General features: G+C 42.4%; 1 protein-coding gene across 1 annotated transcript; it reads left to right on the forward strand.

The window, feature by feature from the left end:
* Positions 1-1,690: 1,690 nt before the first annotated feature.
* On the forward strand, positions 1,691-25,557 carry LOC122915672 (interleukin 18 receptor accessory protein). The gene is made up of 10 exons (XM_044262423.1): positions 1,691-1,858; positions 3,819-4,134; positions 4,230-4,407; positions 13,132-13,282; positions 15,429-15,494; positions 17,323-17,446; positions 19,919-20,070; positions 21,149-21,286; positions 23,994-24,167; positions 24,920-25,557. The coding sequence occupies exons 1-10, from the start codon at positions 1,786-1,788 to the stop codon at positions 25,282-25,284; spliced, it is 1,737 nt and encodes a 578-aa protein (XP_044118358.1). The 5' UTR covers positions 1,691-1,785; the 3' UTR covers positions 25,285-25,557.

Below are 25,557 nucleotides of genomic sequence, written 5' to 3' on the forward strand. Positions count from 1 at the left end.
AAGAATCCTTCTACTTTGATGTTTCCTTAGTAACTCAGCCCCTGACCCCCTCACCTTGTTCCTTGGCTATATCCTCCCCTGTTCTTGTTGTCCTCTGAGTTGAACTTGATTCCTCTTTCCTATTGTAATAGTCTTGAATAATGGTCTTTCTAATTATTTCAATAAGTGTCAGAATAATTTTTTATTTAACAATGTTCTTCACGTTGTGACAGATGTTTGAGGACAGATGCTTGAGGACTGTTTATTTTGTCCCACACTACCCCCACTTTAAAGAGCCCGAGACAGTATGGGAGTGTTTCAGGTGGAATTTTTCGGTAAAGCTTAGGGGTAAGTCTTCTTATTCCCATAACCCTAAGAGTAACACACAGAGTAATACGGAATACTTTTTATGTTAGTGATAGTAGCTCAGGACTCTAGAAGGACAGATGAAATAGTCATATAACAAAATTACTTTTATTTTCTGCTTGAGATAACATTAAACAATAACCAAATATTACACACTATACTTGATTTTCCAAATTCACATGCTGAAATTCTAACCTTTAAAGATGATACCACTAATGATGGTATTAGGACGTGGGGTCTTTGGAAGTTACTTAAGTTATAAGGGTAAAGCCTTCATGAATAGAATTAGTGTTTTTATAAAACAGACTCTAGAGAGATCTCCAGTGACTTCTACCACATGGACACAGTGAAAAGGCACCATATGCTGGATAGAGGGACTTCAGCAGAATACAACCATGTTGGTGACTTAAACTTGGACTTTCCAGCCTCCAGAACTGTGAGCAATAAATTTCCATTGTGCATAAACCACCCACCATGTGGTATTCTGGTCTAGCAGCCCAAATGGACTAAGACTCCCACCCAGTATCCTTATCTCTCATCTCTTATTAATGGTTTGAAAATTCCAATGGCCACCCTATCAGTCAGGGGGACAAAAGTGCCATGAGCAACAGGCCAGGTTCTCATTCTCTCTCTTCAGGTGATCTTGTTCCTCACCTTTTCTATTTCAGAGGTTTGTTTTGCTCCCCGCCCAAACCCAGCCTCCTTTTCACTTTAAAGAGCCTAAGTCAGTATTGGAGTGTTTTAGGGCAAATTTTAGATAAAGTTCCTTATTCCTACAACCAACCCCAAGAGTGTTACACAGAGTATTATGTAGTATTGCTATCCAGTGACAACTTTTCCTTTCTTATCTAGAGAACAGAGAGTCTATTCTCTAACGGTTAATACAGATAGTAAAGTAAATAAAACAGACATGCAGACATTCTCAAATCTTACACATACGAGCTATAGCATAGGCTTCCAGAACTATGGAGATTCTGACATTTTTAGTCAACTTGGGTCACCTTTTCAGGAAAAGTTTCATTTAATTTTTTCCAACTCACTCATGGAAATAGTCATGTTAGGTGATAATGTTAAGGAAGAAAAAAAAGAAAAGAAAAAGAAAAAAAGAAGTCCTTGAAGAAATGGCACCAAAAGAACACACAGGGTCCAAGTGGTTACCATGAGCTTGAGACACTCTCCCTCCTTTAGAGGTATCAGAAGTGACACATGCAGAGACTGCCACACACCATTGTGGGCATGGGAAGGTGCATTTGGGTAGGACCCGCCCCTTTCAAGGCTTCCTGTGTGACTTGCATTTTGCTCACTGGTTCTAATTTCTTCATTTCTCACTTCTTGACTTCCAGAAATGAAGAGGGTTCTCAGGGAGGAGCTCTGAAACACAACGTTCCACAGCCTGGCAACAAGGCAAATTCATCGAAGTGATGACAGGACCCGGGGAGAATGGTGCTTTATTTGGGCTGGATATTTCTTTGGCTTGTCACAGGAGAGAGAATTAAAGAAATGACTACTTCAGGTAGGGTTTTCACTTTTCATGTTAACACTGTGAGTCTTGTGGTCAAGGTTTGAAGTGTCAGGTAATCTGATATATCAACAGCTTGACCTGTTAACACAGAGAATTTCCTTCCTACAGTTGAGATGGGTGCAGGAAGAGAGAAATGATGGGGGGGGGCAGCTTTCAGCAGATGCCACGCATCAGTGAGGAGATCAGTCGTGGTAGCGCAGTGTTCGGAGGGAGCAGCTGAAGAGGAATGAGGGACAGTTTGGTCATCTTTAAAAGGCAATTGCTGTGCTACTGGCCAGCTCAAGTTCACCGGGAGGGAGTCAGAGCATGACGTTCTAAATAGAAGCAGGGAAGAAGACAGACAAAGGAGAAATCTTGGACTCTTTCTAAATGTCAGTTAGAGTTTGATTGTTTTCCCCTCCAGTTTTGTTGAGATAGAAGGGACAGACAGCATGGCACAAAGTTAAGATACACAGCAAAATGATTTGACTTACATGTAGAGTGAAAGGATTACCATGATAAGTTTAGTTAATATCCTTTATGTCTTATAGCTACCAAAAAAAGAGAGAGAAGAAAAAAAGAAGCTTTCTTGTTTTTTAATCATGATGAGAACCCTTAGAACCCACTTTCTTAGCACCCCTCAGATCTATAAGACAGGAGTATTAACTAGAGTCCTTGTGTTCTCCAGTACATTCCCAGTACTGCTGTATCTTATAACTGGAAGTTTGTGCCTTTTTGATCACCTCATCCAATTTCCCCACTCCCCAGCCAGCCTCAGGTAACCACAAATCTGATCTTTTTTTTTTATTATTTGTTTTACTTTTTCACGGTTAGACACTGAAAATAATATTAGATAATTTTATTTGTTCAGTTTGTTCGGTTTCTTTTGTTATTTTTTAAAATGTTACTAAATTTCACTTTATTTTATTTGTATATATTTACTTATTTTTATTATGTTTATAAGTTTGGTTTTTGTTCTGTTTTGGTTTTGTTTTGAGACTCCACGTATAAATGATATCATATGGTATCTGTCTTTCTGACTTATTTCACTTAGTATAATGCCCTCAAGGTCCATCCATGTTGTTACAAATGACAGGATTTCCTCTTTTTTTATGGCTGAATAATGTGTGTGTGTGTGTGTGTGTGTGTGTGTCTAGCTTCTTTATTCATTCATCTGTTGAACAGTCTATTTCCATATCTTGATTATTAATCAATTTATAAACCCAACAGTGCCCAAGGGTTCCCTTTTCCCCACCCCCTTGCCAGCATTTCTTACTTCTTCCTTTTTTTCGGTAAGCCATCCTGCCAGGTGCGAGGTGATATTTCACTGTGGTTTTGATTTGCAGTTCCCTAATGATCAGTGATGTTGAGCACATTTTTATGTACCTGCTGGTCAATTATATATGTTCTTTTGAAAAATGCTTATTCAGGGTCATTGCCCATTTTTAAGTGGTTTATTTGGGGGGTTTTGTTTGTTCATTCTTGTTTGTTGGTTTTGCTTTTGAGTTGTATGTGTTCTTGGTGTATTTTGGATGTTAATCAGATATATATTATTAGATATGGCTTTGAAGATTTTTTTTCCTATTCTGTAGGTCATCTTTACATTTCGTTGATCATTTCTTTTGCTGTGCAGAGGCTTTTTAGTTTGATGTAGTTCTACTTACTAATTTTTTTAAAAGATTTTATTTATTTATTTATTTCAGAGAGATAGAGAGATTGTGAGCAGTGGGGAGGACAGAAGGACAAACAGACTCCCTGCTGAGTGGGGAGCCTGACGTGGGGCGCCATTCCAGACCCCTGAGAACAAGGGTCAGGTCTTAATGCTTAATGGACTGGGCCACCCAGGCGCCTGATACTTTATTTTTTTATCTGGTTGCTTGTGCTTTAGATGTCATGTCCAAAAACTCATTGCCAAGGGGCAGTTTCATCTCCTAATGCATCTCTCTGTTGCTTGGTTCCTTGTGGCTTTCAGATTGCTTCACCAAGAACCTGCTTTGGGAATATTCCTCAACGAGGGAGCAATTTGTCTTATTTTGTAACTTAACAGAGTCACAGACATGCCACTCATCCCACAGAAGTCAACTCTCACCAATGCAAGGTTCTGAAAACTTGCCCTGGAGTGGTTACAAGGACCTATCTGATGTCCAGTGGTATCTACAACCTCAAAATGGAGATTCACCATGGGAAATAATGAACAACTCTGCTCACATCATTGAAAAGGGCATCCTACACTTTTTGACCACGGAAATACATAATCCTGGATCATATATCTGTAGGCCCAGGATTAGGTATGTCCCAACTGCATTCTTATATGAAAACACTCCCCAATCCTACATTATCTGGATATAACATTTATGTTCACAGACCTTGTTACCTCTCCTAGGAGCCCTTGTTGTGTCAAGATCATCTTAGAAGTTAAGCCCAAGACAAAACTACCCTGTATACCACAAAACTCTGTATCACATGAGCAATACCTTCTTCTCGGTAGCACTGCCCATATTCATTGTCCTAGCCTCAACTGCCAAAGTGACGCACAAAGTCCAGAGGTGACCTGGTACCAGGTAAGAATGACTTCTCCAAAGGTCATGTGAGAGTATGTTTTTTATGGTAGCATCTCCATAGATGCTTTATAGAAATGTGGGTTTGCGAATCTGAGGTCTAGAGCTTCGCAAACACTTGTGCCTCCAGAGAAGACCTGACCTTCTTCAAGAAAGTTGTCTTTCTCCTAGGGAGCAATAGAGTGTGATAGTGCAAGTAGGAGAGCCACCTTTTGCTCAGTGCCAGTAAAATTTTTAAAATTTGAGCACATTATTCATGAGGGAAGACATAAACTTGCAAACATCCACTAAGGCAGAAGACCAGTTGAATTCATTTCTAGTGTCTTTGGAAAAAAATGGGCACTTTTAGGGGGAAGGCAGACACCAATAAGTGAGGTCCAGAGGGTTTCTGAACAAAATAGGAGATGAGTGCTTTCCAAAGAGAGCATATCTAAGAGGACAGTTATGGCAAATATAGGTGGCCCAGGTGACAGGTGTCTTGCACAGGTGAGGGGGGCAGGGAGGACAGAAAGGCATTATAAAGAGGAAAGGGGGTGAGGGCAAGGAAGAGGCAATGTTCCTAATGATTTTGAGTTATGAACCACATGTGAGTCAGCTTTATAACAAAGACCACTTCATGTTGCCATGGCATCTTAACAGTTTTTGCACATGCTAACAGATAGATCAATGCAGCATAAGCATGTCCTTCACCATAACACCATGGTAGTTGACCCCTGGGTGGTGGAAAAAAGGATAGAATTTAAATTGCCTCCTACATTTGGAATCATTGTTGGAATTTCAATACTCTGCTGTGAAAAGTCACATAAAATGTTAAATATGACTTCAAATCGTGTTTGTTAAATATAAAAATATCATTTTAAATTGCCACTGAAAGGGTCACACAAGGGACCCATGTTTATCTGGTGGCTCTATGCACTCCAAGACTCAGCAATCAGAGTCGTGTGTGTACAAGCAATGTGGTGTGAGAAGCCACTTCCTCACTCGATTCCACTGACACAATGGGTAGATAGGCATTATGATGTTTGCTATAGAAATAAGCATACAGGGCGCCTGGGTGGCTCAGTTGGTTAAACATCTGTCTTCAGCTCAGGTCATGATCTCAGGGTCCTGGGATCGAGCCCCACATCAGGTTCCCTGCTCAGTGGGGAGCCTGATTCTCCCTCTCCCTCTGCTTCTCCCCCTGTCTTGTGTTTTCTCTCTCTCTCTCTCTCTGTCAAATAAATAAATGATATTTTTTTTAAAAGAAATAAGTACACAGACAGAACAAGTGATGTGATGTGTTGTAGGTCTCACATTTGTATTTTAAAGGGCTCACTAAAATCCCAACTTAAGTAAAGCATTAATTTCATAACCTTTAAAATGAGGTTAGCCAGAAGAGGCCATGATTACGTTCATTATTTTCAGTTCTCTTTTTTTTTAACCAAAGATTTAACTTATTTATTTGACAGAGAGACAGAAAGAAAGAGAGAGTGTATATAGGTGGGGAGGAGTGGCAGGTAGAGGGAGAGGGAGAAGCAGGATTTCCACTGAGCAGGGAACCAACTTAGAGCTCCATCCCAAGACCCTGAGATCATGACCTGAACCAAAGGCAGCCACTTAACCAATAGGCGGGTGCCCCTATTTTCAGTTCTCTTAAGAACAAAACCCCCTGGGTTCAAAAGTATTTGTGGTCTGGGATGACAGATATTTGCTACGTCAACATAGGCTATTCCTAGGCCAGTAAAGCGGGCTTGCCCCCAGTCATTTCAGATCCAAATGCATTTATATTTTCAAGGATTTTACCCCTAAAATGAAGGCTGCTTTCACTCTCAGGGAAACAGAAGCCACACAATAGTTGCCAGTTTCTGCATAAATTGCTCTTATAAAAGAAACCCTAACAGGGTATGGCATTCACAGAAGGAAGCTTTATTTCACGTCCTTGAGGTCTTGTCGGGATGTGTTTAGCAGTAAATAGGCATCTGTCCTAAGAGTGGGCAGACGACGGCTCTTGATCATTGTACATTCTGATGCAGATTCGGATGAGTCATCATTCAAGTTGGGTTTCCCAGTTGCATGTATGTGTGCGCGTGCCTACGTGCACCTGCGTGCACACGTACACACACACACACGTGCACAGACACGCATACATACGTGTGTGCAGTAGCCTGATATGTTCCAGACCTCACAGAAAGAGTGTATCACTAGAGGTGGTGACATTAGGCAGCAAATAATACACAATGAACCTTTCCTTCATGCTGAACCCCCAGTCCTCCGGTGGTGGGTGGGTCACACCTAAGCCATCTCCGGAGAGATTGCGGATGCTAACACTGACTCAGCAGATGTAAACATGGTGTTATTGAATTCAGATGAAACTCCTGACTGGGGATGCCTCTGCCAGATGTATAGGATATCCCACTGAAATAAATCAACGGGCTTGAGGCTCTGGGGGCTTTCAGATTTTTAAAAGACACGTCAAAAAATTTAAGCTTGGCAATTTTTAAAAAAAATATGTATTTTTAAATATTGTATTTACTTAACAGAGAGACAGCGAGAGAGGGAACACAAGCAGGGAGTGTGGAGAAGGAGAAGCAGGCTTCCTGCTGAGTGGGGAGCCCAATGCTGGGCTCAATCCCAGGACCCTGGAATCATGACCTGAGTTGAAGGTAGACGCTTAACAATTGAGCCACCCAGTTGGAATTGGGGATTCTTAACTGAAATATTAAATGACCACAAAGTCAGAGTTAAAGTGAATTATCTGTTCTTTACTTCAAGAACATTTTCACTGTATTTGCTACTTTCTAAAAATATAATAAAAAATAGTCTACACAGATTTCATCTTAAATAAATGAAAATTGCATTTAATGAGAGGGCATTTTACGTTCTTTAAGCAAAGCTATGACATGGGCAAAATCATAAAGGGCAGCCAGAGAAGTCCTTCTGCAATGGCATTGAGATACAAATGTCAGCGACCCTGCTGTCTTTTTGTCATTTAGATGTGTGCCCCAAGCAACCTTTCCATTGGTGGTTTAGGACACTCTCGCTCATATGCCACACTCACTGGCCACGATGCTGACGTGGCTGCTGCTTCACCTCTGAGCCCTGTGTTCGATGGAATGTACGCACTCAGACTGGCTGCTTTTCCTTCTCATTTCTTTTTGGTCTACTTTTCTCAGAGCCACGAGTACTCCTGGCATTTTGTGAGCCTTAGTGACCCAGGGAACCAATGGGTTGGCGAGACTGGTTAGACCAAAGATCAATGTGATTCCGAGTAGGGAAGAAGTAGAGATCATTTTGATTTGATTTCTGAAAAGTATTTTCAAGGTTAGTATAGTAGCCCATTCAGTTGTTCTCACCGAGCAATTTCAGAATTGCTCAAAATCCTGCACAACTTCCTAACATCTGTTCAGTGCTATAAGCCACATGTTGCCTAGCCAATAGTGAAAACAGAGAAACTATTTTCTTCCTTGCCTTGAGCAGCATATCGATGCAGTCTACGATAGCATGAGCTTTGGGACAACTCCATAATGTGGTCAATCCATTTTTAGTTGGCAGGTAGGGGACTTTTGTTTTGTTTTGTTTTTTATTTTTCACAAGAACTGGGATCAAGCCAATTCATTTTTGTGCTAACATAGTAGAATTTATAACCCACATTCATGATTTTACATTTATTCTAATTAAATTCTGATTTGTTGGTTTTAGCTCACCATTCTGCATATCCATTGGAATTTTTTAAATTAATTTATTTATTTTCAGCATAACAGTATTCATTATTTTTTCACCACACCCAGTGCTCCATGCAATCCGTGCCCTCTATAATACCCACCACCTGGTACCCCAACCTCCCACCCCCCCCGCCACTTCAAACCCCTCAGATTGTTTTTCAGAGTCCATAGTCTCTCATGATTCACCTCCCCTTCCAATTTACCCCAAACTCCCTTCTCCTCTCTAACTCCCCCTGTCCTCCTTGCTATTTGTTATGCTCCACAAATAAGTGAAACCATATGATAATTGACTCTCTCTGCTTGACTTATTTCACTCAGCATAATCTCTTCGAGTCCCATCCATGTTGCTACAAAAGTTGGGTATTCATCCTTTCTGATGGAGGCATAATACTCCATAGTGTATATGGACCACATTTTCCTTATCCATTCGTCCGTTGAAGGGCATCTTGGTTCTTTCCACAGTTTGGCGACCTTGGCCATTGCCGCTATAAACATTGGGGTACAGATGGCCCTTCTTTTCACGACATCTGTATCTTTGGGGTAAATACCCAGGAGTGCAATTGCAGGGTCATAGGGAAGTTCTATTTTTAATTTCTTGAGCAATCTCCACACTGTTCTCCAAAGAGGCTGCACCAACTTGCATTCCCACCAACAGTGTAAGAGGGCGGATCAGCTAGAGTCAATAGCTGAGCTGACTGGTTGTTCAGTGCTATTCAGTATCATGCCTGCCTCTCATCCTCAAGTCACACGAGTCTGAGAATGATGGCTCAAAGAGGGTTCCCCTTTCTTATCCATTGGAATTTATTTTGAAACCCACCATGGATAAGAGGGTTCCCCTTTCTTATCCATTAGAATTTATTTTGAAACCCACCATGGATAAGAGGGTTCCCCTTTCTTATCCATTGGAATTTCCAATAATCCATTCAAGACTTTGGCTAGAGATGAACATCTAGCTCATTGGTCTATGCGTTTCATAATGTACCCTTTTCCACTTAGAAGATAAATATGAGTACAAAATTTACATACAATTAGAATGTGGTCAGTTGATGATTAGGGCAGGAGACTGAAGCTGCAGGAGAAGGCAGATGGGTCACAGAAAACAAAAGCACAAGGGACACATGAATGGTGAGTGGCTCAACATAGTGGGAGCAGAGAGGTGTACTTAGGGTTAGGGCTGAGAAAAAAGGCTGTAGGTTGATTATGTGGTATGGTTATTGGGGGTGCCTCTTGGTGTGATTGAAGTTTAAGAGCATGAATCCTGATCCAGGGAAATAGCTTTGGGGACAGAAAAGAGTTGGTGGATGCTAGTGATATCTTCAAGGAATAAATGCAAAATGAAATACTTTGGGGGACATAAAAGAGATGTGTTCTTCACACATTCATTTAAAGTCCAGTTTTAGTGTCTTCTTCTTTTCTGCATGCCTCCGTTCTAAGACTTACTGACATTCTTCATACAGGTTCACATTGAGATGTTCCTCCTTCCATATTTTGTTCAAGACTGTTTCACAGCTGAGCAAAACAGCCCCATTACCATCTCTCTTTCCTACTGGAATCATTTGCGATCATCTTACCAGAATGGGTTCCCCATCATTCTTGACACAAATGGCCTCTCCCTTAACTGTTTTCTTTGATGTTTCCTTTTAGTTCCATCTCATCAAGTCTTAAGAATATATATAAAGTCATAACTCTTTAATTTTTATTTTTAAGATTTTATTAATTTATTTAAGAGAGATAGAGGCCACAAGCAGGGGTGGGGGAAAAGCAGACTCCCTGCTGAGCAGGGGGCCTGACTCAATCCCAGGACCCTGAGATCGCAAGCTGAGCCAAAGGCTGATGCTAAAGCAACTGAGCCACCTAGATCCCCCCATACTTACCTTGTTATGAAAAAAAAAAAAAATCAGATGTTTTGACCCATTCCCCACTGTGGTTAGCTGAGGTCTCAATCATGACTCTGCATCCGCTCCCCCACTACTTTCTTGGGTGATTTATGACACACCTCTTCTCCAATTGTCACTCATTCTATGTGATTATTGTATTTTCTAGAGTTTTATCTCTGAATTTCACTCCATGCTCTGACCCTTCTTTTGAAGGGGTCCCTGACCCTTGAGATCAGCTGATCTATATTTAACATTGTCTGCCCCACTTGTTTGTTTTCTTTTACTTCCTGCCTGCAGCTGCCCCTCTCTGACCCATTCTGACGCTCAGGCTCTTTGCCAACTTACTGGAAGTCCCTTCTTGGGCCACAGAAACCACACCGGAGACTTGGAGTAGGGGAATCCCTGCTCCTATGAGTTAGCATGAGAAGTGGAAGGGATTTTCCTCAATGAGAACATGAAACTCAAGAGTAAGAAAAATTCACATTGACCCCTGGTCCTCTCAGTTGCTAGCTCTGGGATGCAGAGCAATATATGAACTCCAAAGCTTCAGTTTCCTTCTAGATCTGTGCAGTCCAAGTCAGAGAATCCTTTGAGTGAATCACATTAGAAAGAATTTTATAATCTTTATAGGTAAGAGATACTTATTATTTTGTTATTTGTGTTTCTTATCTCTGCTTTGGACTGCTGTGATGAGAGATACAGTCTGGGGGCTATTTGTTGGAGACTGGAAGCCCATGTGCTACATGGAAGTTAGGGGCTATAGAATTATTGGTACAGTGCAATTCAACCATGCAACAGATATTCATCGAGCCCTTACTATGTTTTAGCCCGTAGAGATAAAAAGGTGATTACATGACTCTTACGTTTCAAGACCTTTCAATTATACATACTTTAGTCACTCAGCATTTACAAAGAGCTTACTCATGTTGGCCTGCTTGCCATATACTAGAGACATAAAGACAAAATCCGTCTACATACAATCAGCCTCTTCACTGTGGCTTTATTTCCTATAGCCCTACTCCATTTCAGATGTTTCCAGAATGGCACTTACCTTCAATGGAGTGATTCCTGCATATTCCTCAAGGCTCTGATTAGCCTGGAGGGAGCATCCCTGTTTCTTGTTAACTGAGCCAGGGCTGCCCAAGTGCTTCATACTCTGGCTTACTCCTTGGCGTCTGCCGAGCGCTCTCCCAGTCTCAGAAGGCAGTCACACTCCACATCCTCTGATGAGAGGGATCTATGTTCATTCCTGCCAATGTGTCCAGGAGCAGCTCTGTGTCTTGGCACAAAGGCTCTCTCTACACTGATGTAGAAAGAGGTAACTGTCCACAGAAATTACGACCAGAGGGCTATGAGCAATTGTGGAGGTCTGGGAGCATGCAGGGACTGGTTCTGCTGGGAGCGTGCCTGGTCACTCCCTCCACGAGAGTTACCTCTTGAGTTAGAGTTAAAGACTGAGCTGCAGCTTACCCAGTGGTGAGGAAAGTGGTGGGGAGAGATGTATGGACACATGGATGGAGAAAGAACACGGTTATTGGGGCACCTGGGTGGCTCAGTGGGTTAAAGCCTCTGCCTTCAGCTCACGTCATGATCTCAGGGCCCTGGGATCAAGCCCTGCATCAGGTTCTCTGCTCAGTGGGAAGCCTGCTTCCCCCTCTCTCTCTGCCTGCCTCTCTGCCTACTTGTGATCTCTGTCAGTCAAATAAATAAATAAAATATTTTAAAAAGTACATGGTTATTTAGGAAATGGCTGGTAGGTGGAAAGGCAGTAGCAGGAAATGAGAGCAGGAAGGCATGGTAAGTTCAGATGCGGGAGAACTTCAGACCTTAGAAGAGCATCCCTGATGGATATGCTAAATAAGGGAAAGAAATGTTCATAATTGTTTGGGTCCTCCATGAGTTCTTTGTTTCTCACTCATCAATTATTCTTTGTCATATCTGTATACACCTGTTTAGTTATTTACTTAATACTTTTAATTTAAATCTCACCTTTTTTGAGTTAAATCTATTTAGAAAAGAAACTTTATATTAGCCCCATACACACACAAAAAAACCATTGTCAGTTTCCATAAATATAAATACACACAGTTAAAAAAAAAATCATCGAGGTATCAACTCCTTAAAGCACTATGAGTTTTCTAGAATATTCTTAGAGGCCTGAAGTCATGCTTTGGGAAATACTAGGCTAAGTAAGTTTGTGTATCAGTGGGCTTTGATGCCTCGATCTCAATGGATAAGGTAATCGTATTTAAAAATGCCTCTTGGGGCACCGGGTGGCTCAGCCTTTAAGCGGCTGCCTTCGGCTCAGGTCATGATCCCAGGGTTCTGGGATCGAGGCCCGCATCAGGCTCCCTGCTCAGCAGGAAGCCTGCTTCTTTCTCTCCTGCTCCCCCTACTTGTGTTCCCTCTCTCTCTCTGTGTCTCTCTCTGTCAAATAAATAAATAAAATCTTTTAAAAAATAAGGGCCATCTGTACCCCAATGTTTATAGCAGCAATGGCCACGGTCGCCAAATTATGGAAAGAACCAAGATGCCCTTCAACGGATGAATGGATAAGGAAGATGTGGTCTATATACACTATGGAGTATTATGCCTCCATCAGAAAGGATGAATACCCAACTTTTGTAGCAACATGGACGGGACTCGAAGAGATTATGCTGAGTGAAATAAGTCAAGGAGAGAGAGTCAATTATCATATGGTTTCACTTATTTGTGGAGCATAACAAATAGCATGGAGGACAAGGGGCATTAGAGAGGAGAAGGGATTTGGGTAAATTGGAAGGGGAGGTGAACCATGAGAAACTATGGACTCTGAAAAACAATCTGAGGGGTTTGAAGTGGCGGGGTGGGGTACCAGGTGGTGGGTATTATAGAGGGCACGGCTTGCATGGAGCACTGGGTGTGGTGAAAAAATAATGAATAATGTTTTTCTGAAAATAAATAAATTGGAAAAAATAAATAAATAAATAAATAAAATTAAAATGCCTCTCAGGAGCCAATGAAAATCTTACAAGTATAGCTTCTGAACAGAAGCTCTTCATAGCTTAGGTGATGCTCTCATTTGTGATTTTTTTCTATTGTTGTCACTAATATTAATAACAATTATTTGGCTAAAGAAGGTTATTTATTTTTCTCATTCCTTGGATTAGAATGGAAAACTACTCCCTGAAGAAAGAGGCAACTCAATCCTGGTGGATGAAGTTTACGAAGAACAGGAAGGCACATATGTATGTGATTACACGGAGTCGGTTAACACAAGTTCACGGACAGTCAGAGCTGTTGTTCAAGTGACAACCATCGGTAAGGGAGATTTTCATATCAAGATCTGGGATTTGAAACCCCATTACCCAATTAAAGTAAATTCCTTTGGCTTAGTCATGCTTTCCTTTTTTGAAAAAAACAAAAAAAAAAAACCAAAAAAATAAAACCCTATACTGGTAGTCATAGGAAGCCAAAGCCTTAAATGCACAAAAACATTAATTTTCTCATTAACCTAGATTCCATCCCCCAGGAAAGGTTTAGTTCTGGATCACGTTCAAATTGTCACAAGTTGGGTCACCAAGGGAGTGAGTCCAGAGAGACGAGGGCCTGGAATGGAGGCCGGGAGGATTGCAATACTTGGAGGGGTTGGGAAGAAGGGTAGGATTCCTAGAGGAGCTAGAGCAGGGGTGTGAGCACTGAGGGAAACTGCTTCAGGGTGAGTGACTCAAGTATCTCCGGGCAGAGGGAGTGAAGCTCTGTCTCGGTGCTGACGTTTGAGAACTCATCATAGGGTCTGGGAAGATGGCAGTCATTATTTACATAAGTGACTGGGTACTGGTGGAAGGATGGGGAGAAGAGCTATAAAGGAAGTGAAATTGATGACGTGGGAGAGAGATCATTTCAAGGTTCAAGACTTTTTGTAAGGAAGAAGCCTAGAGAGTCAACAGCACAGCACAGAGCAAGGAAGAAAACTGATATGCATGAGAACCACACAGAAAGTGCAGCCCCCAAACACACTGGGAAGTGAGCAGAGAGGCAGAAGGTGAATGGGAGAGTAGGGAAGCAGGGAAGCAAAAGACGAGAGGGTTCCAAGAGATGGTGTCCAGCAGTGCCCAATGGTACTGGGAAATAAAAGTGAAGAAAAACTCCGTTGTGCCCAATGGAATTAGGTGCCAGGAGGTCACTGGGGTCTTGAGCCAAAGCAGTATCTGTAGCGTGATGGGGGCAGGCATTGAACTCCACGGGAAGTGAAAGAATGAGGATGAGCATAGAGAAGGAGAATGAATGCAGCAGGGAAATGAGGTAAAGGGATTTTTTTCTTTATCCCTGGGTGTGCCTGGGTGGCTCAGTGGGTTAAAGCCTCTGCCTTCAGCTCAGGTCATGATCTCAGGGTCCTGGGATCGAGCCCCATGTCATGCTCTCTGCTCAGCAGGGAGCCTGCTTTCCCCCTCTCTCTCTGCCTGCCTCTCTGCCTACTTGTGATCTCTGTCAAATAAATAAATAAAATCTTTTAAAAAAAAGTTTAAGATAGAGAGACTGAGCATGGATAAATGTCAACGGGAAGAAGTGGTGGGAGAGGAGGAGAGGGAGAGAAAGGAGGAGAGAGAGAGAGAGAGAGAGAGAGAGAGAGAGAGAGAGAGAATAGGCCAAAAATACAAGGGAGAGCTGGAATCTTTGAGGGAAAAAGTCCCTGAGAAGTAAGAGGACAATGTTTGAGCAGAGGTGATGAGTTTTCCTTTATCGGGAGATAGGACGTAGTCAAGAGGATGTTTGACCATGGTGCTCTATTTGACAGTTTGGGGCAGGAAGTAGAGGGATAAATGAGTAATGTGGGGCCAGACTCACCTTTATGCTGAAGTAAACCACGAGCTGGGTGATGGAGGGGGTGGAGTCCAGGCTGGCTGACGTGGGCATTTTCTCAGGTGTGTCCTTCTTCTGAATTACTCAGCCAGATGGTGCTAAAAAGCAATCTTGTAGGAGAAGACAGGAATAGGGGCTCAGGTCTGCAATGGTTGAGCAGGGCTGGTGTGGAAGAAAATGCACCTTTTGCTAACACCTGCGAACTGATGTCATGGTCATTTTTGGAGACTCCTTTTTTTTTTTTTTTAAGATTTTATTAATTTACTTGACAGGCAGAGATCACAAGTAGGCAGAGAGGCAGGCAGAGAGAGGGAGGGAGCAGGCTCCCCTAGGAGTAGAGAGCCAGATTTAGGGCTCTATCCCAGAACTCTGGGATCATGACCTGATCCGAAGGCAGAGGCTTTAACCCACTGAGCCACCCAGGTGCTCCTGAGGACTGTTTTTCACGTGGAAACCGAAGTCCCTAGCCTTATAGAATATGACTCGAAATTGAAGAGGGAGCCCCAAAGCATTGAGATCAAAGTATCCCTTTGTATGCATATCTTCAGCAAGCAGGCTTTCAGATTTCCCAGTGCACATAATAATTTCTATTTTCCTCTTTTAGTGAAAGACACTAATCACAAACCAGATATTCTGGATCCCATTAAGGACACGCTGGAAGTAGAACTTGGTAAGGTGGGTTGTGTTATCGCCATTGAATGACACTGTGCTTCTGGGAGCAGGTCTAAGTGTGGTATAAGGAAAAGAGTCTCAGGATTTTTTAAAAAGATTTTATTTGTCAGAGAAAAAGGGAGAAAGACAACACAAGCTGGGGGAGTGTCAGGCAGAGAGGGAGAGGGAAAAGCAGGCTCCCCACTGAGGAAGAAGCCCACAGCGGGACTCGATCCCAGAACCCTGGGATCATGACCTGAGCTAAAGACAGACGTTTTACCGAATGAGCCACCCAAGCATCCTGAGGCTTGATATTTGAAATCGAACAGAATTGAGTATGAATCTTGGCTCAGCATATGGCTACTTTTGTGACCTTACGGAGTTACTTATTCTTTCTAAGCTTCAGATTTTAAATCTGTAAAAAGAAAACTGACCTCATCTGGATGAATCAAGAAATAAAGGCTAATGTATCTTAGGTGGCTGGTGCAGCGAACATGATCAATAGGTTTTAGATTCTTCCTTACTCATCCCAGAAGCAGGTTATTAGGTCCATTGGTGAGTCTGTTAGTTTAACCAATTTACCAACTTGAATAGCATGAATCTTTACAAACATGGTGTTTGATGTGGCCTTTAAGATAATTATAGAGGAACGCTACATCCCCTCATAGCCCCAAGTAGCGTCTTCTTTTGGGTAGAGGTGCTAAGTGACTTTCCTATTGGTCTCTTTGTATTTTATCAACTTCAATAACATCTACATTTTCGCACACAGTAAAATAAGAACTGCTCAATTTAAAACCAAGTACTGGTTATTCCAATAAAATAAGCGCTCTTTTAAATGCTAAATATATGCTCTTTTAAATGCTAAAATATTTATAAGTGGCAAAATAGGTACTATGGTAAAAGACCGCTAGATGGCAGTATCAGTGTGTCCCGATTATGGAAATGTAATTTGCAAAATCAGCAGCATCACAAGAATGCAAGGAAGGAGTAAAGAAAAAAAAAAAAAATTAATAATTCAAAAATAGCCAAGCTACATATGGTTCCGGTGAATTTTGAAGAATTACAGGGCAGGGGGACATTATTAAGATGCAAAGATGATTTTTTTTTTTAAAGGTGAAAATTTGGGTTTGAGGCAGAATGTATCTGGATAGCCCTTAAGAAAAAAATGGGTAGAAAGAGGATAATGTAATAATCCGCATCTCTACCTTAGTGCATTGTTCAGGAAATTGATGGATATCTAAATAATTTCTTCTTTAAACACATTAGCATAACCTCACAATTTTATTTTATTTTATTTTTAATTTATTTGACAGAGATCACAAGTAGGCAGAGAGGAAGGCAGAGAGGGGCAGGGGGTGGGATAAGCAGGCTCCCTGCTCAGCAGAGAGCCCGATGCGGGGCTCGATTCCAGGACCCTGAGATCATGACCTGAGCAGAAGGCAGATGCTTTAACCCACTGAGCCACCCAGGTGCCCCTCACAATTTTAATTTAATATGCAAATACCGGTCTGCAGTAAAATGTTCTCTGTTGACACACCTTGTACTGAACAGCAGCAGCGTTAGAACAGGCTGATCACTGAGGGGACTCCTCGTTTTCCCCGTGTCTATCCTCCAACCACATCAGAATTCTTAGTGCTATGACCATATAGCCGCAGGTTTGAGATACAAGTATTGCCCATTCTTGTTTGTTTCCAGATGAAAAACAGCTAAGTTTGGTTACCCCTGGCACGCCTGATTTTTACCTACAAACATGATTGTAGTCATGAATGATCTTGAGGTGGAGTGTTCCTCCTGAGGACAAAGCGTTCTCACGGACTTCCTATTTTTTGCGTCACCTTCATTTTCAGGAAAGCCTTTAACTCTTAACTGCACGGCACGATTTGGCTACCAAAAGGACTTTATGCCTGTAATAAAATGGTACATTAAAGATTCTGACCGGGAGTGGGAAGTCCCAACATCTGAGGAGATCAGGTAAGAAGGAAATTAGCAGACTATTATTATTTCTAATCCACACTAAATGCTTTCACCTTTGGAAACCTTAAAAATGCTGGAGGGATGGGGGGACTGAAGGATGGACATTGGGGAGGGTATGTGCTATGGTGAGTGCTGTGAATTGTGTAAGACTGATGATTCACAGACCTGTACCCCGGAAACAAATATAACATTAACTGTTAATAAAAATAAATGTAGACCCAGAGGTGAGCCGGCAGGCCGAGTTGACAGTGTGGCCACTAGCGCCCGCTAGTGGTGAATAGAAAAGCATGGAAATGCGAAGTTCAGGTTCATTTTATTTTATTATTTTTTAAAATTTTTAAAAAGACTTTTATTTATTTATTTATTTGACACACACACACACACACACACACACACACAGTGATCACAAGCAGGCAGAGAGGCAGATAGAGAGGGGGGGGGGAAGCAGGCTCCCTGCTGAGCAGAGAGCCTGATGTGGGGCTCCCTCCCAGGACCCTGAGATCATGACCTGAGCTGAAGGCAGAGGCTTAAACCCCTGAACCACCCAGGTACCCCCAGGTTCATTTTAAACAGCAGTTTATGATAAGCCATAAAATATCTAAGTTTTGTGAATATTTGTGAACCTCAGTTTATATCAACAGTTTGATGCAGCTTTACACATCAGGCTGACAAGCAGATAGGCATACCCACCCAGGCTGTCTGAATAGAAGTAACACGTCCAGCCAATGGGAAAGAATGCTGCCCTCCCCTTACCCCATTTTCCCCAGCGCCTTCCATTTAGAGTAGTGGTGGGTTCAGGCATCCAAATCTTCAGTTATTAACAGTCTGGGATGTATCTGGAGGAAAATGCACAATAATGGGTCTGACAAAAAAGATGTGAAGTGAGGAACAGTTGAAGCAATCCAAATGGAAAAGAGGATTAAGAGATGGGATATCTGTCTTGTAGTCCTTACGTTTTATGGAAACTAGACTTAGTTTGTTTCTCTCTGGAGACAGAGCCCTGATTAGTGGACAGAATTTACTGGGAAGACAGTTTGGCTTAATAGAAAGGAGAACTCTAGCTATTCAGAGCTATCCAACACCTCATGAAGCCGAACTCTGATCCCTGGAAGGATTCAGTGTTTGGATCTAATCAGTCAGGACTGTCACTAAAAAAGAGTCTCTTGTTTTTCCAAAATCTGTTCCCAAGTAATAGTCTACTCATTAAGCACTTCCTTCTGATTCTTAAAACATTTCAATGAACAAATGTAATATTTTGGAAAAGTACACTTTACTACAAAAAGTAAAGAACAAATTTTGATAACAATAATAGAATTTAGCAAGAACTTCCAAGACAAGAGAAGTCACACAAGCGCTCGGGTTTGAATATCTGTTTTTCACCTATTGGCAATGTGACCTTTGAGCCCTGCAAGACTCCATTCCACCACCTGTAATCTATGAACACTTATGTCCACTTCTCAAGATCCTGGTAGGGAACTGATATAGTAGAGGTGACATGCTCACCTGACCAGTAAGAAGCATTCAGTGAATATGAGTTGGTATTGCAGGGTCCAAGCAACACAGCCGAAAACCCCATCCATATTAACAGTATCCCTTCATGTAAAGACAGATTATAGATTGGCAACTTTAGAGAACTCAGACTGTGAATAAATACTGAGACTTACAACTTGCTGGATGGGGCAGAATGGCATTAGGCCCAGGACTCAGGCTGCCACTTGCAAGCAGAGTGACCCTGAACTGTCACCTACCTACTGTTTGTGTTGGTGGCCAAGTCAGGTGGCCAAGTTAGGGTGTTCATACTCTTACCTCATGGGGGCTCCTGTGAGGTGAGGCATGAGGAGACTCGATAGTCCACATTTAGTGTTCAAAAGAGTGAGCACAGATACAAGATAAACCCCTGGTGGAAGTGAGTGAATAGTCAGTTTCATTCTTAAAGTATTTTTACTGTCTGTTTTCTTTTATTTATTTATTTAATATTTTATTTATTTATTTAATGTTTTATTTATTTATTTATTTATTTGACAGAAAGGGAGAGAGATCACAAGTAGGCAGAGAGGCAGGGGGAAGCCGGATCCCTGCTGAGCAGAGAGCCCAACACAGGGCTTGATCTCAGAACTCTGAGATCATGACCTGAGCCGAAGGCAGAGGCTTATCCCACTGAGCCACCAAGCACCCCTTTACTGTCTGTTTTCAAGGGAAATGCTTAGAGTAATAAAGATCAGATGAGGCCCGCCAGAAATAAATCCTGGTATAAATGCTTAAAATGATGCCTAGCAGATTCAATAATCAAAAATGATATCCTATGATCAGATGGTCAGTCTTATGTTCCTTGGGCATCTCCCTTTACTCTTTGATTCCCTAGCTCTTCTGGAAGCCAAACTGTTTGGCAGCTAATATAAATGCCAAATATTGCAAAAGGTGGTCAGTTTGTGCTACTGAATGAGTAAGGTGTTCATCCTTCTTTCCTAGTGTAAAATCTACCAAAAAGGATAAAGTCATTGCCCGCGTTATCCACTTCAAAGAAGTTACCCAGAGGGATCTTCGCAGGAAGCTTATTTGCTTTGCCCAGAACTCCATCGGGAACACTACCCAGTCCCTCCAACTGAAAGAAAAGCAAGCAGGTAAGCCTGGAAGGTTGCCACACCATGCACACAACTGCTTTTACCTGAGAGGAGAGGAATTTTCCTAAAGAATTGTAATGATGATGACAGCAATTATACTTGCCAGTCGCCACTCTGCACTTCACTTGTATTAAACCATTTGATACTTTGACCAAAGACACATCACGAGTAAGTTTCAAATCAGTGATCCAGAACTGGTCGTCTTAACCAATACCCTATGTATGGGAGCTCTGTTAAAAAAAACCTGTCATTCATTCATTCACTTACTCATTTATTCAGTCTACAAATACCTAATAGGTACCGTGCTAGGACTTAGTCCCCTGTTAGGGTTTTCTTTTACTGCCTTCTCAATTCAGAGAACATGATGATCGGGTATTGGAGTCACCCTGCTTATTGCTCCGTAACATCACAGATCACAGCCTTTTAAAGGTGGAGTGGAAATTCCTGGTAGAGAATAGTTTTGAAATTTCTTTAAGAAGACACTCAACGATAAGCTTGATATCATTCGTTCAATTAATAAATTAATTAATACATGAATAAATGCAAGTTTTGAATGCTACTGAGGCTTACAGGAGACATAATTTGTGCTTGGCCATAGTGGATGCTCCATAATGGGGCTCCAGTTAGAAGAGGGGTGTGGAAGGTCTGATGTGTTAGGTATGATGGAGGGTACGAAATGTAACCAAGCCATGCATAGCTCCTGGCCTCAGGAAGTTTAGACTTTACTGGTGATGATAGTGCATGAAAATAATTTATAATATGCAATGACAGGATGTAAATGGGTTGTGGGGAAGTTTATAGGAGAAAAGTAACTAAAAGTGGCCGTGATCAGTTTCCCTGGCCACCGCAATCAGGAATGGCTTGTTCCTGTGAATTGTCTCCGATTCATTGCAAGAAGGTGCCCTTGAGATATAATTGTACATGTTTCCAGCTTCAAGAGGATGCTTCCAAGAGAAGTGATTTTGATAAAATTATAGCATCAGAAAAGGTGCTGGGTGGGCATAGCATTGGTTAGAATGTGGTCTTGTCCCAGGAAAGCTGTCTCTGCATTTGCTCATGGCTGCCATGTTTCCCCTAGTGGTGTTTCTATACATCCTGCTTGGCACCGTCATGACCCTGGCAGGCATGCTGACGGCAGCTGCTCTGCTCTACATGTACTGGATTGAAATAGTCCTGCTATACCGAACCTACCAGAGCAAGGATGAGACCCTCGGGGGTAAGGCAACCCCCAACTTGCTTCTAAATTTTCCTCTCTGAACTGACTTAGAGGGAGAAACTCAAGAAATGGATGTTCCCTGGTAGAGAATGTCCTGTCACTCAGCCTTTGACACCTTCTTCTACGTCTGGTGGCTTCAGACCTGGGAGAGCTGGGAGCAGGTGGAGGCACAACTTCTTCTCAGTCCATTTACCAGGAATCTTGCTGACCAGCGATGCTATTGTAGATAGAGCATGTTGGGCTCAAAAATAATCTCTCTGCTCACCAACCTAATGCAATCTGACAAATGACCCAACATCCCCATGCCTTAGTTTCCTCTCCTGTAAAATGGGATTGTAATCACCATTTTGTAGTGAATACTCTGAGGACTCACTGAGTTAAGACATAATAATCATTTAGAAGAGCATCTAACACATAGTAAACATTCACTAGAAGCCAACTGCTATTGTCTCTTGAGTACTGAGCACATGCCAGTCAGGTGTATTGGTGGCTTGAGCTGTCACAGTGATTCTGCAAGCCTGGCACAGGGACATGAAGTCATGGGCCCAAAACTGAATTGCAGGCATGGTGCTAGAATTGGAGATTTGGACCCAGGCGATTTGGTTTAGAGCCCCCATTAGCTATTACCTTGATTAGCCTCATCTATAAAATGAGGGGCTTTGAAGATGGTGACAATGTTCAAGAAGTATGAAAGTCTATAAAATCCAAGTACTATTACAATGAATGCACACTTCCCCAGGAGAAGGGATCATAGTACTTATTAGAATAGAAGAGCTTGCTTGACTATTTTTCTAGCCCCAGAGGTCCCTAAGATCAGAAGATTTGCAGTTTTAGTGAATGATTCTCTTGCTTGGAAAGGGCGGGATGCCTTCTGCTGGATTCCCAGGCTAATTACTTCCCATGTCAGCGCTTGCCCCGCAGTGAGATGCAGTGAGGAGCTGTCAGATCTATAGGAAAAGGACAAGTGATGGGATGCATCAATTGTTCCTTTCTTTGGACCAATTATTCATGCAAGGAATCCTTAAGCCAAGAGTGTTTTTTGAGAATTATTTCTTTATGAGACTGACGCGCTACCTACTGCACTAACGAGGCACCTGAGAATTATTTCTTTAAATTGGTTCTTTAGCTTTTACGAGTTGAGCAAGTTATTTAACCAATGTCTTAGTCATTCCCCTAGATGACTTACACTTTTTTTTTACTAAAATGATATTTATCTTAAGATTCTAGAGCTTGTACAAAAGAGCCAATCAACCACGAACCTTTTAAATTTGTCCTTTCTTGTTTCACTTTGCACAGACAGTAACCTATTGAGGAGGCAGAACCCGGTTTTAAGGCACGGTGATTCATTGCCCTTCTGTGGCCAATCTAGTTTTACAGAAAAATGGCTGTTTCCTTAGAAGTTAATGCTGGATACCCAAAATTTTAGAGACGCATAGATGGGCGAAGTTGCAAAGGACCTACGCAAGGTCCAATACTCCCATTCGTTAACTTCATTTCCAAAGAAATTTAATGTTTCCAGATTACAGAAAAATCCAAGCCTGCTGGAGTTTCACAGGGATCTGGAAGGAACAGAGGTGAATTGGGTGTCTCACACATTTAAATGACACAGCCCTTCCCTGCTGGCCATGCCCCATCCCATATCCCCCCCCACCCACCCACCGTCTGACAGTGAGGAACTTTGCAGATGAGCCTCATGGGCCTCCATTCTTTGGCATTCTTCAGCATCCCCCTTTCTTTTGTCATGGACCTCCCCCTGCCTTCTTTTTCTACTGCTGGCATTTCCATCCACTAGGGGTTCTCCTTATGTCCTGTTCAGCAATAGCATCAGCCCCCAGTAGCATCAGCCCCCCCACCCCCACCCTCACCCCGGGCTATCATTTGCTACTATAACATTTCTATTTGCCAGTCATTGTGCAAAGGACTAGAATATGACGCAATTATGTCCAGATGCCGATGCCCATGAGTGAACTTTAGAGATTTTCTCCCTCTCTTGGTTGGTTAGTTACATAGCACATCCCCGTACTCAACGTGCATTTGTCATAATCCGCCCAACAGAGGCACATGAGACTTTACAAATACCCTGAAACGAGTTTTGTAAATATGATTTCCCATCTGGAAAGCAGGGGAAAAGGATATTTTATCCTTCGAGCCTACTATGAGCTGGACACCAAGCACTTTATATACTTGATATCATGCAACCCTGAAAACCGTCCACCAGGGCATTCTTATTGCAGCCTTTCACACACAGGGATTCTAAAATAGGTGCTTGTGTTGTTGGTTCTGTCCTCTGCAAGGTGCTGGGTCTTGGCAGTGCTTTGCTCGCTGGAGGTTACCACGCTTTGACAGAACAGTCTTTGATGTGTAACTCCTGAGACAGCAACAGTGCAGTGCAAAGAAAACTCAGAGGAACCCCCGAGTATGTGTGATTTAATCAAGAAGCCACAGATGTTTGATCTGATCTCAGTGAAAAGGCAGGAGTGCGTCATAAATTAGAATTCAAATCCGGTCGGATAATCGACACCACTCAGCAGTGTGATTCTGAAACGGACACTGCTGCTGCTTTTTATTGTGACATCAATTCAGTAAGGAACCCGAAACTTAACTTTTGCCCATATAAAGTAGGATACAAAGCCCGTGTAGAGATACCACGATAGTGAGGCATAGGTAAATGGTTGACTTTTTTTTTTAAATTGTTTTTCTTCCTCAGATAAAAAGGTATTTGATGCTTTTGTATCTTTTGCAAAATGGAGCTCTTTTGGGAGTGAGGTCACTTCCTCTCTGAGCGAGGAATACCTGGCTCTGAATCTGTTCCCTGAAGTTCTGGAAAACAAATATGGATACAATTTGTGTTTGCTCGAAAGAGATGTGGCCCCAGGAGGAGGTAGGTCCTGTGTGCCAAGAGAAGATCTAGAACAAAATGGACAGTTGAAAACAAGTGCTCTGTGGGCTTTCCTGTCATTCCTTCTGTTGGGATATACCTCTTCTGGAAAGTTCCATGAGCTTGGAATAGGTTGGGCCACAGCGCAGGAGAACATGTATTGCAGAGACGTGTTCTGTTGCCCCTCCCACCCCCAAAATAAATAAATAAATCCATCTTTGGGAAAAATGACTGGGCCCTAGGGAGGACTTCCTGAACAGATAGAGTTCCTGCCTCCTCTGTAGGATGTCATCTCTGTTATCCTAAATAAGTGGTCCCCCGGCTTTGTAAGACTCTACTGGCCACAACCCTCAGCACTGGGTAAGACACTGGCCACTCATTAGATGTGCAGATCTCACTCCGTACCTCCCTTCCCCTTCTCTAGGCATCCCACCAGGGAGCCTGGGTCATCCCATGCCCCCCTGTTATCCCAGCCTGCCTTGTGCCAACAAGCTCTGCTCCTAGAGGAATTGAGCGTTTGAGGACATGGAACACAAAGAGAGGCATGTAAATCTGAGTCACCTGAGACCAGAGTGTATCTTCAACTGTCAGCAGAGCTAATACTGAAAAAGGGGCATAGAAAACCATGCTTGCTTTTCTCCTTCCCCAAGAGTGCCTTTGAAAGGAACCCTCTGGGTAGATCTGGGAGATTCAGAGATTCGGGGTTATGGAGACTCCAGGTTTAGCGATTACAGTTTCTTGAACTCTATTTCCAGTGTATGCGGAAGACATTGTGAACGTGATTAAGAAAAGTAGAAGAGGAATATTTATCTTGAGCCCCAGCTATGTCAGTGGACCCAGTGTCTTTGAACTACAAGCCGCAGTGAATCTGGCCTTGGATGATCAAACACTGAAACTAATTTTAATTAAGTTCTGCTCTTTCCAAGAGCCAGAGTCTCTACCTCATCTTGTGAAAAGAGCTCTCCGCGTTTTGCCCACAGTCACTTGGAGAAACTTAAAATCAGTCCCTCCCAATTCCAGGTTCTGGACTCAGATACGCTACCATATGCCAGTGAAAAACTCGGAAGGATTCAGGTGGAACCATCTCAGAAGTATCCCTGAATTTTTTCACTGGAAATGACTCAGTAAAACAGAAACCACTGGGAGGAGCTCCCAGCCTAGGAAATGGTGAAGCAGACCTTGAGCCATCTCCTCCCTGTCTCTGGTGAGTAGAGAAGTGGATGGACAGAACACACAGCACGGATCGAGCTCATAGAAGATGGGAAGTGTTTTGTGACTCTGAGCAAGCCTGGCAAGCCTGGAAATAACCCCGAAGCTCTGGATAGTGCCTCTGATAGGCTATGGACAGAGGGCGAGTACATTCTCCAGATGCTTGCACACATTCAGCACACAA

This window comes from Neovison vison, chromosome 8, assembly GCF_020171115.1.
Source record: "Neovison vison isolate M4711 chromosome 8, ASM_NN_V1, whole genome shotgun sequence".
Taxonomy (NCBI): domain Eukaryota; kingdom Metazoa; phylum Chordata; class Mammalia; order Carnivora; family Mustelidae; genus Neogale; species Neogale vison.

Excerpts from the sequence above, each read along its gene's own strand:
- LOC122915672 (XM_044262423.1), top strand. The coding sequence starts at position 1,786 with ATGGTGCTTTATTTGGGCTGGATATTTCTTTGGCTTGTCACAGGAGAG. Across the intron at positions 15,495-17,322 it reads CACGCTGGAAGTAGAACTTG|GAAAGCCTTTAACTCTTAAC; the intron begins GTAAGGTGGGTT and ends CTTCATTTTCAG. Across the intron at positions 20,071-21,148 it reads ACTGAAAGAAAAGCAAGCAG|TGGTGTTTCTATACATCCTG; the intron begins GTAAGCCTGGAA and ends TGTTTCCCCTAG.